The sequence below is a fragment of the Hypomesus transpacificus genome, chromosome 13 (genome assembly GCF_021917145.1).
Source record: "Hypomesus transpacificus isolate Combined female chromosome 13, fHypTra1, whole genome shotgun sequence".
Lineage (NCBI taxonomy): Eukaryota > Metazoa > Chordata > Actinopteri > Osmeriformes > Osmeridae > Hypomesus > Hypomesus transpacificus.
In genome coordinates, this window is record NC_061072.1 from 11,191,588 (window position 1) to 11,206,439 (window position 14,852).

General features: G+C 47.2%; 2 protein-coding genes across 5 annotated transcripts; one reads left to right on the forward strand and one right to left on the reverse strand.

The window, feature by feature from the left end:
* The first annotated feature begins 636 nt into the window (after positions 1-636).
* p4ha1a (prolyl 4-hydroxylase, alpha polypeptide I a) lies at positions 637-10,468 on the forward strand. 4 transcript variants are annotated; one of them, XM_047032266.1, is made up of 16 exons: positions 637-763; positions 2,934-3,049; positions 3,284-3,380; positions 3,789-3,940; positions 4,167-4,304; positions 4,528-4,779; positions 4,995-5,182; positions 5,313-5,489; positions 6,240-6,310; positions 6,921-6,986; positions 7,535-7,634; positions 7,862-7,915; positions 8,207-8,272; positions 8,363-8,431; positions 8,546-8,642; positions 8,804-10,468. In XM_047032266.1, the coding sequence occupies exons 2-16, from the start codon at positions 2,962-2,964 to the stop codon at positions 8,872-8,874; spliced, it is 1,686 nt and encodes a 561-aa protein (XP_046888222.1). In that variant the 5' UTR covers positions 637-763; positions 2,934-2,961; the 3' UTR covers positions 8,875-10,468. The 4 variants fall into 4 exon arrangements, with proteins under 4 accessions (XP_046888222.1, XP_046888220.1, XP_046888219.1 ...); XM_047032264.1 differs by lacking the exon at positions 6,240-6,310 and having other exon boundaries at positions 6,916-6,986; XM_047032263.1 differs by lacking the exon at positions 6,921-6,986 and having other exon boundaries at positions 638-763.
* Positions 10,469-10,484: 16 nt separating this feature from the next.
* On the reverse strand, positions 10,485-14,729 carry arg1 (arginase 1). The gene is made up of 8 exons (XM_047032267.1): positions 14,344-14,729; positions 14,144-14,216; positions 12,649-12,823; positions 12,292-12,451; positions 11,530-11,624; positions 11,249-11,353; positions 11,029-11,165; positions 10,485-10,941 (listed from the first exon to the last, which is right to left on the reverse strand). The coding sequence occupies exons 1-8, from the start codon at positions 14,449-14,451 to the stop codon at positions 10,778-10,780; spliced, it is 1,017 nt and encodes a 338-aa protein (XP_046888223.1). The 5' UTR covers positions 14,452-14,729; the 3' UTR covers positions 10,485-10,777.
* Between the last annotated feature and the right edge of the window lie 123 nt (positions 14,730-14,852).

Sequence of the window (14,852 nt, forward strand, 5' to 3'; positions counted from 1 at the left end):
CAACAAGACACAGGTGAAGACAATGACCCAAGGAAACACTACCCTAGGGCAAGGCAAAACCAAAAGCACAAGGGCTGTGGCCGTAACAAAAATAACAAGACACTTATTGGCACTATTTAAAAAAAAACTTTTGGTGAATATGCGACATGAACTGCAGACCAACATGTGATGATCTGATTGATAATAAATGTAGTTAAGTTAATTAAAGAAGCACAGTCAATCACATCCCAAACTGATTATTGTTTAGGGCGAGGCGTTGATCACTTAAACATTGTACTCTGTCTACGTCTAGAGGTTGGTTAAACTATTGCACCTCTAAAAAAGTTCATTCGTTTCATTTGTTCAGGCCCGGTTTTCTACTCACTTGTCATTCTGCCGCCGGGTGGCGACAACAGCCTTCTGAACGTTAACGGAGAAAAGGCAGACTACTGTCGAGCAAGGATACATCCCATTCCAAAAACATGTGCCCTCATATGTATTTTTTAACAACTAAAATATAATTCATTCAGTGTATAATATATGTGCAATATAAGATAGTCTTATTTCTATATAATTATCTCCTAGTTATTAGTTATTTGAGAATAATACAACTAAAAGATTGAAGGCAAGTGGGAGGATGCAATGTTTCGAAATTGAATAGATCCCAAACGTAGCTCGCTTTAGCTCTAAACACACATTCCAACGATTAGCAAAAAACAGCAGTAGCAATCGACACGAGGATTTTTTTTGCTCCATTCAGAACGTTGTGCCGGAACGATAAAAGGTAGGCCCACCGTAAACACCTTATTATGGTTCGAAATACTATTTATTGTGTTACTTGTTCATATTGCCTGTCGCTTTTGTGTGCATATGTTTCATTTGTAATTTTGCTATTTCGAACATATCTTCCTTAGTGGGCTGTAAAAGACTGGTAAATCATCAGGATAACATAGTTATTGTGCTATAGTAGGTTAAACGTGCTCTAATTTCTAAAATGTGTCTTGTCACTGATATTTTCACTTTCTCGCCCACTCTCCGGAGGCTTTGATTTGACCTCAATCTAACCGGTTTATGATGGCAACAAAAAATAAGTCAGGGTATTACAAATCTTTCTTAGTACTTATTCGTAAAGGTGAAATTAAGGTCAGGTACATGCCTTTATTTTAGCACGCGTGAGTAACTTTTCAGAAGCAGTTATTGTCACACGATTTAATTAGTGAGTTCCGTTAATTTGTTAGTTCACGGGTTGCCAGATTTTGGGGAACTGAAAATCTTGCTATCCATTTATAAGCAAGTTAGCTTCTCGTTTCCCTCACTCATTGGCGCTACGATTTCCGTCTGGAATAGGAACAAAAAATACGTATTTTGATGGGGATGAGGAGTGCTCCCAAAATTCTGCGATGGGGGGAGGAGCACGGACGTGGCAGTCTCGCTTTTTTACTATCCCCTAACCTTTGAAACTGTCGTTACTTCGCCAAGAAGTTTGAAACATTCCTTGGGTTTATGTCAGGACTCGTTTTCTTTTACCAATTAGGCTGCCAATATGGCTGCTGTGCCGGCAATCTACTGGGATAGACAGCGAGGCAGTCGCCCTCACTGCACGTTAGGATACTGTTGACTGTAGCTCCTAATGGCACAACTAGTATTATTAGAGCAGAAAACGGACAGTTCTGGGCTTCTAGAACTTTCCCCATCCGCCTTGTAGTCTGTCCTGCTCAGTATTGTGTGTGTGTGTGTGTGTGTGTAGACGTGCTCTCCTGTAACGTAATTGCCCGTTGTAACAGTTGCCCTTCCAAATGGGCTTGTGTGGTAAGTAACGTTACCCTCCCTTCCATCCCAGTCCTCCACATCTCCTTGCTGTCCTTCAGATGCAGCTGTTCTCAGGAGGACACCCTGCAGCAGATCTACTAAGACTGTCACCGTGGTAGGGCAGCTATGATAGAGCAGGGGCTCTCAAACTTTTTGGGGCCAGGGATCCCTTACAGGGGAAAACATTTTACAAGGACTCCCCCCATAATCGTAACACCCATTCATGTACACTATCCAAAGAAAACACTGACTTACTGTCTCGTAGGGCTGTGTGCAGCCCTGCAGTTCATCTGAAGCACTCTTCGTGGGTTTGATCAGACCGGCTAGCCTACGCCATTATCCATTCAGGTTTAGTAGTCGATCTGGCTCTAGAAGAACTCAGTGAATGACTTGTAGTAGATCTGTAGTTGTGTAGTAGTTGTTTTTGATGAAGTCGTTCCTGGCATGGGGAGGTGAGTAGTAGCAGTTAAAGGCCCAGTGCTGGCTCGGCCGAGGCAGGGCAGGCGGGGGGGGCATGGTACGCTGCCAGAATTGGTATTGGAAGGGCCCATGTACACTCAGTGGGTACTACAGAGCTCCTTTCACAAGGGAAAGGCAGGCCTGGCAGGAGCCTTCAGAGCTAAGCCCTGGTATCAGGCTACCAGCAGGCTGCCTTTCTGGTCACAAGCACCCCTCTAGAAAGCCTCAGTGGATTAACATGAAGATAATTATGTTAAACTAACTGGACTTTCTTTTGAAGTTTCATTCAAACAAATTACTTCACAGATTTTGAGTGCTGTGCTCATTTGAGACTTGCATATTTAGATTATAATTTGGTTTTATCTAAATGTTTATATTTCAAGAAAAATATGTCCTGGACAGGGGATTTTCCTCCTTGTCCTCCTCATCTTCGTCTAGCTGTAGTATCCCAGAGGGAGACTGAGCCCAGGTCCACCTGTGTCCTGTACAAAGCCAGAGACTGAGCCCATGTCCACCTGTGTCCTGTACAGAGCCAGAGACTGAGCCCATGTCCACCTGTGTCCTGTACAGAGCCAGAGACTGAGCCCATGTCCACCTGTGTCTTGTACAGTCAGACTGAGCCCATGTCCACCTGTGTCCTGTACAGAGCCAGAGACTGAGCCCATGTTCACTTGTGTCCTGTACAGAGCCAGGCAGCCAGGCAGCAGTGAGAGGATGGAGCAGAGGGCTAGCTGCTGGTGTGTGTTACTGAGCTGTCTCCTTTACACCACCTCCGCTCACAATGACTTCTTCACCTCCATTGGTAAATCTATCTTTTTACATCTCTCTTTACCTTGCGATTATAACCAACAGTTGATTCTATTGATTAGGTTTAAATCAATGAGTACTGTACAAACTTGTTTATTGGTAATATGCACACAATGTGAGTGCTTGTTTTCAGGCATTGATTGAAAAATGTAATTCTGTCTGAGTATTGTTTGTGTCTGGCAATGTGTGTTTAACTGATTGTTTGTTTGTTTGTGTGTGTGTTCCCTAGGCCAGATGACAGACCTGTTGTTCACAGAGAAAGACCTGGTAATTTCTCTGAAGGACTACATCAGAGCAGAGGAGAGCAAGCTAGAGCGAGTCAAAAAGTAAGACAACCACCTGATGGGTAGATTAATCTGGTCTCTTTCTCTCTCACTCCCTCTTTCTTTCTTTTTTCTTTCTTTGTGCACAAACAGGTGTTTTACCATCCCACCATCTCTGTTCCTTCCTTTGTTTGTTGGTATGAGAGAGCAGGAGACAGAAAGCTCTGGAAGACTAAATGACTTAACTGGATCTTGTCTCACCTGTCCCATGAAATACAATATCACCATGTATGTGTGGAACAATGAGCTTGGCTTGCTAGACCTACTTCTCCTCACCTGCTATTGTGTTTGAATAGTGACAAGTCCAGTCACCAAAACAGGGTGTGTTGCATGAATGAAAGCCTTTTCCATAGTCATCGAGTGGTTCCTGCTAATGGACAGCTGTGTTTCTGTGTGTGTGTGTCTGGCCAGGTGGGCCGAGAGGCTGGACGCCCTGACCTCCACAGCCACCCAGGACCCCGAGGGCTTCCTGGGTCACCCTGTGAATGCCTTCAAGCTGATGAAGAGACTCAACACTGAGTGGGGAGAGCTGGAGAACCTGGTCCTCACAGACATGTCGGACGGTCAGCAGCACTCTGGATACCAAGACACACACAGACAGACGTATTAAAAACCCAGTAGTACCAACATACACATGCACACTACTGAGACAGTACCCAGGCAGCATCACATGACGAAAGCTCAGGAAAGAGAGGTCTGTACTTGTTCTTTTACTCTCAGGGAAACTGATGCTGATGTCTGTATCTTCTATCCATCTGAATCCTCTCTCCTCCCCCCCCCACTCTCCAGGTTTTATCTCCAACCTGACCATTCAGAGGCAGCACTTCCCAAACGATGACGACCAGACTGGTGCTGCCAAGGCCCTGATGAGGCTGCAGGACACCTACAAGCTGGACACCCACACCATCTCCACCGGGGAGCTGCCAGGTGAGGCTGGGAGACACACACACACACACACCCACCCACAGAGGACCGATGAAGTCTGTAAAGTTTAGTGTGACAATGCTCCCCAAGATCAAATCAGTTGAATGACACACATGCACCGTACACATTCCCAATGTCCTCTGACTTCCTGTCTCCCTTATGAGTGTGTTTGTTTGTGTGTTTCACTGCATGCACTCACCTGTGTGTGTGTGTGTCCCTCATCCAGGCACCTCCCCAGGGGTGGCCTTCCAGAGCACCATGACCGTGGAGGACTGCTACGAGCTGGGAAAGATCGCCTACTCTGACGCCGACTACTACCACACCGAGCTGTGGATGGCCCAGGCGCTGAGCCAGCTGGACCAGGGGGAGGGCAGCCTCATCGACGCCGTCACCATCCTGGACTACCTCAGCTACTCCATCTACCAGCAGGGGGAGCTGGAGAGAGCCCTGGAGTACACCAAGAGGCTGCTCGCCCTGGGTAAGTGCTCTGGTGGTTCTGGATCAAATACTATTTGTAAATGCAGTCAGGCATATTGGGTTGGGTTTATTCAGCATGTCATGATGCAGCTTGATACTGGGTGAGAGGGGACATTTTTTCACTGAGGTTTTGGACAAACGACTTGAAGCAAGGGACTTGGTAAGTGACTTCCTAAGATGGGCATCAGGTTATACCCCTAATGTTGTGTCCCCCAGACCCAGCCCACCAGCGAGCCAACGGCAACCTGAAGTATTTTGAGTACCAGCTGGCTAAGCAGAGGAAGGCGGAGGAGGAGGAGGGCGGGAAGAAAGAGAGCAAAGACCAGGGGAAGGAGAAGGAGGCAGACTACTTGCCTGAGAGGAGGAAGTATGAGAAGCTGTGTCGCGGAGAGGGCATCACGATGGTAGGCACTCAAACTCAAAGGCTTTGTTTGGATTCTCCTAAAATTATAGGTTGTTATACCATGTTTAGGAAAAAAATGTTATCTTTTTCTCTCTATTTTTTCTTTCATCCTCTTAATCTTTCTCTCTAAGACCCCTCGCAGACAGAAGCGCATGTTCTGTCGTTACTTTGACAACAACCGACACCCGATGTACGTGATTGGTCCAGTGAAGCAGGAAGATGAGTGGGACCGCCCCCGCATTGTACGCTACCACGATATCATGTCCAACGAGGAGATCGAGAAGGTCAAGGAGCTGGCCAAACCTCGGGTGAGTCCAGTCTCAGAGCTCAGACGCTTCGCCTCAGTCAGCTGCAGAGAGTCATCCAACAACATGCCTGGCTCAAATACTATTGAAAAATACTGTTAAAATACTGAAGAAGGATTTGATTTGGTTTCTCCAAAAAACATATCAAAAAACGACAACTGACGTGTGTGGAAGCACAGTGCTTTGACCCTATCTGCCCTTGACTGATGGGGGCTATGGTGGAGTGTATGGTAGTGTTTGATGTGAAAATATCAACATTGTCATGCATGCCCCATCAACAACCTTGAACTGCACTGTCCACCCTGCATGAGTACTGTGTACATGATAGATCCTGTTGGCTCCACACTGGCTGGCCAGCAGCCATGCTTAGCTCTGCTATGACTGGGGGGGGGGAGACCCAGACATCAGAGCTAGCACAGTAGGTCTGTGTAGAGTGGGTTAGAGTTAAATGGTTAGAGACGATAAGTTTTGTATTTCCGGGAATATCCCTTTTAATCTTGTTTTCCTAGCTACGAGGACAAAGGATATTATAGCATTAGTGAAGCTGGTGTGTGAGCAGGACGGAACGGCACGGATGCCTAGCCTAGCTTCGCCAGGTTAGCCTAGCCTAGCAGCCCAGTGTCGGCTTGTGTGCATAGCATTGGGTAGCATTGGGTAGTGTGCGCTGACGCCGTGCCTGTGCCGACCTGTCGGTGTGAGGGAGGGGGGAAGTGTCCCTGTAACCCGTGTCCTGTTGGGGGCTTGGCTCCACAGCTGCGTCGAGCCACTATCTCCAACCCTGTCACTGGTGTGCTGGAGACCGCTCACTATCGCATCAGCAAGAGGTAAGAGGGGGGTGGGGGGGAGGTGGAGCCCAACCCCTGTCGTCCCTGAGTCCCGCCCCTTGCACTGCTCTGCTTGGGCAGGACACCTTGGTTAAGAGTACAGCTAGCCTCCCTCAAGCGGTTAGTCATATGACTGAACTCGGATGCACGTCTGAAAGCTTTCAATTGGAGTCTAGCAAATACATGTTCTTCATTGGCATAAGACAAGAACATACTGATCCACTGCACCACTGCTGTATAAATATATTCTCGTGGTTATTTATATATCTGGTGCTTAAGTAAGGGAAACTTCCAGTGCTCTGACCAGGGTGTCATGCTGCCACTACCATGACTTGATAACAAGATGGCGGATGAGGACTGAAAGCCGGCCCAAGGGGCTTCCTGTGATTGGCTGCCAGGCCAGGAGAGGCGTGCTTCCAGTCCAGGCAGCATGACTGGCATGCTGCATCCCTCTTTCTGTACTGAAGCATGGCTAGTCTGGTATCAGCATAGCTCTCCAACAACACATATCTCTATCAGCTAGTGATCAATCATCTCTCTCTCTCTCTTTCCGTCTGTCTCACCCCCTCCCCTACCTCCTTCTCTCTCTGTGTCGGGGGAGCTAGCTAAGGCGAGCCACCGTGCATGACCCCCAGACAGGGAAACTGACCACCGCCCATTACAGAGTCTCCAAGAGGTAAGGGGTTCAAAGGGTCACCAGGTCACGCTTCTGTCTGCTCTCCCTCTCGTCCCCCTCCTCCTGGTAGTGCACCTGTAGGAGATGTCCACCCCTCCCGCCCTAGTCCTCCTCCACTGTCTGCGCAGTCTGCAGGCCAATTCTCCTCTCCAGAACGGGGTCAATTAGTATTTAAAACCCTTTCAAACATTTTTCGTGCTTCAGTCTGCTTGGGGACTGTGGAAGGTGGGATTGATCAGTCACTGATACCATTTGAAGTTATTTCAAATGCTTATGTCAGAGGGGTCTTGTGTCACAGAGATGGCCTGGTATTGATACAAAGATGACAGGGCGCTGCCCCCTAGTGGTCCTGTCTTTCTATTTCATTTGCAGGATTTCTCTGCTCCGTTTCAACCAGCTGTCCTGTCTGCTTGCAACTAACCAACCATAACAGAATTACAGACACATGAAAACCCTGATCCACCCGTCTGTCCGGAGGCGTGTGTAAGCACATAGGGCTGTGGGTCACGTGTGTGCCCTCGTGTGAGTGCCTGTCCTCTCCTCTCCAGTGCGTGGCTGGCGTCGTATGAACATACCGTGGTGGACAAGATCAACCAGCGGATCGAAGACATCACAGGTCTGGATGTGAAGACGGCAGAGGAGCTGCAGGTGACTCGCCCGGGGATGACTTCCTGGAGTGCAGGGCAGCTGGATCACCACTGGGGGGGGGGGGGGGGGGGTACAGTCCACTAGAATCACCACTGGGGGGGGTACAGTCCACTAGAATCACCACTGGGGGGGGTGGTGGGGGGGGGGGGGTACAGTCCACTAGAATCACCACTGTGGCAGTGTGTGTCTGGCCTCTGGGTTTACTGTGCTTTTCTCTGTGTCCTCAGGTGGCAAATTATGGTGTAGGAGGGCAGTATGAACCTCACTTTGACTTTGGACGGGTAAACAGCGACTCTTCTGTCTCTCTCCTTCTCTCTTTCTCCCTCTCCTTCTATTCCTGTACTGGAAATATGAGCTGTGTGAACGAGTGGATGACTAAGCATGAAGAGAATGATGAGGGACACACACACACACACACTTGTTATTAAGGTTGATGACTTTTGAATGATCATTTACAGCAAATGTGGTTTATTGTTAAATCATATGTGTATTAGTAGGCTTGAATTCATCTATGTTAAGGTAACGGGACATGCCTCAGTATCACAAACCGTGTGTGTGTGTTTCTTTTGTAGAAAGATGAACCCGATGCTTTTAAAGAGCTGGGGACTGGTAACCGCATCGCCACCTGGCTCATATACGTGAGTATCTCCACCTTCATCTCCCAGTCCTCCAAACAAGAGTGGTACCGTCTTGTCTTATTTGCCCTGCCTCTACCCTGTGTGTTGCAGATGAGTGACGTGCCATCAGGGGGCGCCACTGTCTTCACTGACGTAGGGGCGGCAGTAGTGCCCAAAAAGGTTTGTTTGCTGTTGTTAGGGATTTATTGACGGGCCAGACGTGTTTTTTAAGGTGTAGGCCACAGGAAACAATGAGAAGATGTATCCTTTTGTCTGTGTGTGTGTGTGTTCCAGGGCACGGCGGTGTTCTGGTACAACCTGTTTCCCAGTGGGGAGGGGGACTACAGCACCAGACATGCAGCATGCCCAGTCCTGGTGGGCAACAAGTGGGGTGAGCATCTATCCCAGTCTGCCAAGCAGTCTCCCTAGCTGGTTAAGAGTTAGGGGGAGGGGTTAAGGGGAGGGGTTAAGGGGAGGGGTTAGGGGTCTCTCCTGCCGCTGTCACACTGTTGCACTCTCACTCTCTTACACTCTCCCTCTCTCTCCCTCCAGTGTCTAATAAGTGGATTCACGAGCGAGGCCAGGAGTTCCGAAGACGTTGCAGCCTGGATGAGACAGACTGATGGACAAAATGAACACCTCTCTTCCTCCTCAGAGCTCCAGAGACTGTATCTGTCGACTTGACAGCGTGGAACAGCCTTCCTCTCCTTACACTCCCTCTCCTTCCCTCCCTCCCTCCATCCTCCTGTCCCACCCCTCTGCTCTCTCTCTCTCTCAGTGGGGAGCTGGGCCTCTGGCTGCTCATGTGGTCTGACACATTTATTTTTATCTGAAGTGTGTGTTGTGAACGTGTGAGTGTATGATGTTTGTGCGCGTGTGACCAGAGTGGATTGTAGTCTGTGCCTTTCATGATGGGTTTTGCACACTCTTGACTGCAGCTGTCTTACCCGTAGTAACTGTTCTATCTTTACTGTCCACTTACATCACCTGGTATCTATATTAGCCATAGACCCACCCAGGAACAATACTGCCTCTCCGCTCTGAACCTGTGGAAGAGAGATCACGGGCCGGTCGTCATTTTGCACAGGTGCTGTCCTTCCCTTCTCCTCCCCTCTGTACCAACATCCACAACACTCCTCTTTCACTCCCTTTGTTCCCTTTTCACTCCTGTCAGTCCCATGCCTACCATCCTCCTGCTATCCTATGAAACAACACCGGCATGGCCCATATAAACCCCCTATCCTCCAGACTCCACACATTCATGGTTTGGATTCAGGCTAGGTGTCTATGGACATGTAGAAGTCTTGTTCATAAGGTAGCCATTCCGACTGGAGCTCGTGGATATGGAGAAGCTAGTCGTACTGACTGTCAGACATGGCTGCAGCATGTGGAGTGTTCATGTGATTGGTAACAAGAGTTTAGGTCTGTAGACCTAAGTTTAGGTCTAACTCATTAGGCGATTGCGATTAGGCTTGTCTGATTCGCTGCGCATGAACCGTACAGGTGACTGGGACTGTCGCTCTGTCTGTCACATCTTTGGGGGGACCTTTGGTTTTCCCTCCAGTCTTGTTCTCCCCTCCCATACTCTCCTCCCTCATCTCTCCCTCCTCCCTGAATCGCTGTCCAGACTCTCATTGGCCTTTTTCCCCAAGCCCCTTTCTCAGCCTTGTGCCGCTGCCCCCTCTCTTCACCAATAGCGTGTGTTGGCCCGGGGTCTATTTCAGCCCAGAGGTCGAAGTACACCGTCCTGTCATTGTATGCCCCCCCCTCCCATTTCTCTCTTTCAACCTTTCACTTTATATCACTCACTCCCCCTTCCTGTCCTCTTTCCTGTCCACTACCACCTCCTCCTTTGTGCCCTGGTCAAATACAGCAGACAAGTGAACCTGAAGTGCATGCAGAGGACGATCCCAAGTTCACTCCTGATTGGTGATCAATGATTATGATGTAAGGAAGAATCCTCCCTTCGGCGCTGGAATGAAAGAGACTAGAATGATCACTTGAGGCTCCATCCAGCTTCCTACTCCTTCAGTCAGTCACTTTGTTCCTGCCACTTGTCTCAGCCCAGGCCTTCCTGCCTGTAATGGTGTGTATAAGGAGTGTTGCTGTGTTTCATCCTAGATGCAGTCTTTTATTTGTTATGAAATGTGTGAGAAATCTTGTTCCGTGCGAGTGATCAATGAATGTTTTCTACAGAAATACATTTTATGTTAAAGACTTGTGTGTTGTATTTGTCCCAAAAAACTCACAACAAATCAACACCAATATAGATTCAAGATATCTACCACGGTTGTTTTTTGATAAAAAAAAGCATTTTAATCTGTTATTTTTAAGGAAATATAAAAAGCTATCAAATCAATACAACTGGATTCCAGAGAAATAATTGTCATTGAGGTGCAGTCATCCAATCAGCTACCCAACATTTTTGACAGACTGTTTATCCAACCAATTATCCGATCACCTCAGTCAAACAGGCAGGCAGTCAATGAATCGACCTGTCAGTCGCCTACTCATTGAACCTGCCAGTCAGGGCTCAGGCATGCGGTAGTCTTTAGGGTGGTTTCCTTCTCGGAGGCGTCCGAAGCAGCCTAGCACAAGGTCAACAGCGGCGCTAACTGTCGATCGAACTTCCTCCTCCGTCTTCCCTCGCTTGGGATTCACCTCCACCATGTCCAGCGCAGACAAGAGACCTGCCAGAGGGGAGACATGGAGGTCAACACATTACCCAGGATCCCATGTGCGTGACAGAGGTGCATGTCTGTAAGTATGTAGCCCACCTGTCTGACAAATGTGCTCCGTGATATAGACCCCCTCCCTGTAAGTGAGCCCCCCTATCACGGGGGTCCCTGTGGCAGGGGATATGGACGGGTCCAGGGCGTCGATGTCGTAGCTCAGGTGGATGGGCTTCTTCACTCTGGAGAACAGTGATCGTCAGCAGGTGCGTCAAGACAAACAAAGTACTGTAGAGATGAACACTTCAAGAGGACGACAACCTACTTCGAGAACATGTGGTCGCAGGTCTCCTCCATCACTCTGGCTATGCCCAGGTGATCCACATCTGTCATGGAGAACACCTTAATGCCCAGGTACTTCAGGATGTAGCTGAAATGGGAAAAGATTGGAGGAAACATGTTTTTTACATGTTTTTCTTTGCTGAGACTATGGATGGTTGTGTTCACATGCATCTTTTTTTATTCAGATTTATGATTAATGGTAGAAAATGTGCAAGCATACACAGGCTGTCTGCACATCTCTTAAGAGTGTGTGTGTGTACATACTGCTCATCTGGGTCCACGTCTCTAAGACCAATGTAGACAACGTCTTTGGCTGATACACAAGGCTTGATCCAGGAGAAGCTGGGCATAACTGGGACCTAAAGTAGGTTATACACACGCAAACTTCAATAAGGAACAAGTTCAATATCCAAAACAACTCAAACAAGCTCTGGTTCCATACTGTCAGCTTTACTGTACTTGTAATGGCGTTTCTAAACTTGAGATGGCAGTTGGTCTAGAACAAAGTCTGTCCTGGAAACTAGTGAGTTGTGATTTTCTGCTGTTAAGCATATCACTTAACATGACAATCTGCAAAGAAACAGTCAAGGTTGTTATGACTGGGCCCTATGTTTTCACTAACTTCCTCCCTTTCCAGAAGGCCACTACTGAAAAGGTTTCTGAGAACTTGATGTGGTTCATTTGACCACACACAGGTCTAAAATAGAGAACTGTTGATTAAACAATAGTCAATGTTGCACAAGTGAGTTCCCATAACAGGTATTACCAAAGACAGGGGTGTGGTAATAACCAGCTGAGAACATAATGAATGTTCACAATGCAAAAGAAATTTGGAGGAAAAAACACCCATTGGACTATGATGTATGACAATATGGAAACTACTTTAAAGATATAAAGAGAAACTGAAAATAACAGAGCAATTTTTGCATCATTGATGCCCCTCTTTTTAATATTCTTCTTTACATTGGGGGTGAGAATAAGAAAGACAGGAGGAGTCAGAGAGACAGAGACTACACCGCAGGTCACCTTTGAGTGCAGCTCTTGGATGAGGTAGGACATGGGCTGTCCATGGATGTTGCCTGTGGGGGACGTCAGGGGCGTGTTGATGTCCGCGTGGGCATCCACCCACACCACACTCAGGTCCTTCTGGGCTGCTGCATGGCCCTGGATGGAGCCTATGGCCAAACTACAGTCAACACAAACAGGTCAGTGTTCACATCACTTGTACTGGACATGGGCTATTTCAGAGAGAATTGACGCGGAAGAAAAAATGCCCTCAAATGCTGAAGTTGATATTTGAAAAGTTCATTGATCAGAATTGGATCATTGATTCATGGAGCGTTGATGAGCAGTGAAGTGGGGTGATCGCGACTTGTCAATCACCTGTGATCTCCGCCCAGCATTACACAGGTACGCCCCTCTTTCTTCACCTCCTCCACAGCGCCAGCCAGGCGCTCATTGGCACGGCCCACCGCTCGAGGTCTCTTCACGCGGCCGATTGGCTCGTCACTGGAAAACTCCTCGAACATCAGGTTGCCGTAGTCCTTGACATCACATCCTGTTGAAGAACAATCATGGTGGAGATGAGAACCAGGAACCAAAGAGAACACTGAGAATATACAATATTGAATGTTACACAAGCATTATGGTGAGATAACTATCCAAACGTCATGTCTATGCTAGATGTATGAGATCTGAAGAGATATTGGAAAGTGTTATGCCATATGTAAATTCTTCACACTGGGATTTGTGTCTAATCATGATGCGACCTGTTGTTTCAAAACATTACGAAATAAGCCCCGGGTGCATTTTACGTAAGCCAAAATTCAAAACAAATATTTCCTAAACTGATGTGAATGAACTCTACAGGGTTGAATGTATTACTAATGAGTGACTATCAACTAGCTCTGTTACAGTTAGGGAGTAAGAACTCTGATCTTTTGGAACATCTAGTTGGGCTAAGTATTGACTTGCCTTGGAGTTCTTTACTGATTGGTACTGAGATAAATGACTGAACATATTTTGACTGGTATCAATATTCCATGGGTTAACATGGTACTGCCCCATGAACACATAACCCCCCCCCCCCCCCCCCCCCCCCCCCCCCACACACACACACACACACACACACACACACACACACACACAGTGGGGGAGTGGCACATGGTCAGATGAGCTCAACCTATCAGATCTTGCCCCTTATGTGCCATGAATAAAACAGAGTGCCTAGAATGACTGTGATCCCACGTGAACACACTCTCTGTCCCTCTCGTCTTTCTCTGCCTTTCACACACACAAGCACACTGATCTGATCCTGTTGATCCATTACACCCACTGATCCTTTTCAACCACTTTTAGCTCTGCCTGTAAGGAGACGGTATGACTAAGCATTAGCCTACAAGAGTTTGTCTTCCCAACACACCACAGAGCATCTATCTCATCCTCTAACTCATCCCATACAGTTTAAGTTGCTCTCCAAAAAATAGGGTCATATCATATTAGGCCTATATCAAACGGATTAGTTGATGAATTAGTGATGAAAAGGATTGTATGCCATACACTGGACTCATGATTTTTCAAGATCCTGTAGAGGTTCTTCAGTCTATTTTAAACAGATAAGCCTCAGATATTGAAAGAGATTTCGATTTACTATTCTATTATATATATATAGCCTATATATATATATATATATATATATATATAGGCTATATATATATATTAAAAAAATAATTACTGATAACTTTGAGACAAATATTTTCTGGTATTTACATTAATTTGTAACGCTCCATTTCTACAAGGTGGGGAGTCCTTTTCTGAGCAGTAGGCTGATATGGTGTCGGTACATACAGTACTGACTGTAAATGCGTCCGAACGTCACCTTGTGCCTTAAGCTTCTCCACCAATCCAGCGCTGCGGATCAGGTCGGGTCCTCGCTCCACTCCATCCCTCGGCTGCGGCACAGGAACGTTTGAATGTTGAATTGGTTATTTCGCGATGGTTCGATGATGTTATCGAACTATAACCGATAAATAAGTAATTCAACTGCAGGAAATGTGAACGACAGCAATACATTCTCACCTGTCCCTTGGAAAAAGGCGCTCCTATAATTCCGACAGAGTGATGATGACTCCGTTTGTAAATTCTAAACGCAAGCTGAAGTCCTCTCGAGCTCTTCATGTTGACCATAATAATCCCGTCGCGGGACGCTCTTTACAGAAAAGACCAGCAGATAAGGCTGGCGTGTTTGTATCTGCTGGCGCTTTCTCCTGAAATCAAATTGTGACTAGCATCAAAGTCACCACGGAGCGTGTGAGCTTGATAAGCCGTTGTATAGTAATCAGAGATATACGGGACAGTCATTCACCGGGCTTACTGGCAAGGTGGAAGTTGTTGTACCGCCCCGGCAGGGAGCGCATCCTCATGCATGAGTGGATTAACCCATTTCTCAAATTGCATAACCCACGTTTTCCCGTCTACAGCCTTGCCTGATGCTGAGGCAGTGACATCAGCCTTAAAGTGATACTCATTGTTCACAACGATCACAAGTACAATATAGGCCAATCCCAATCAAATCGTTATGAACAACT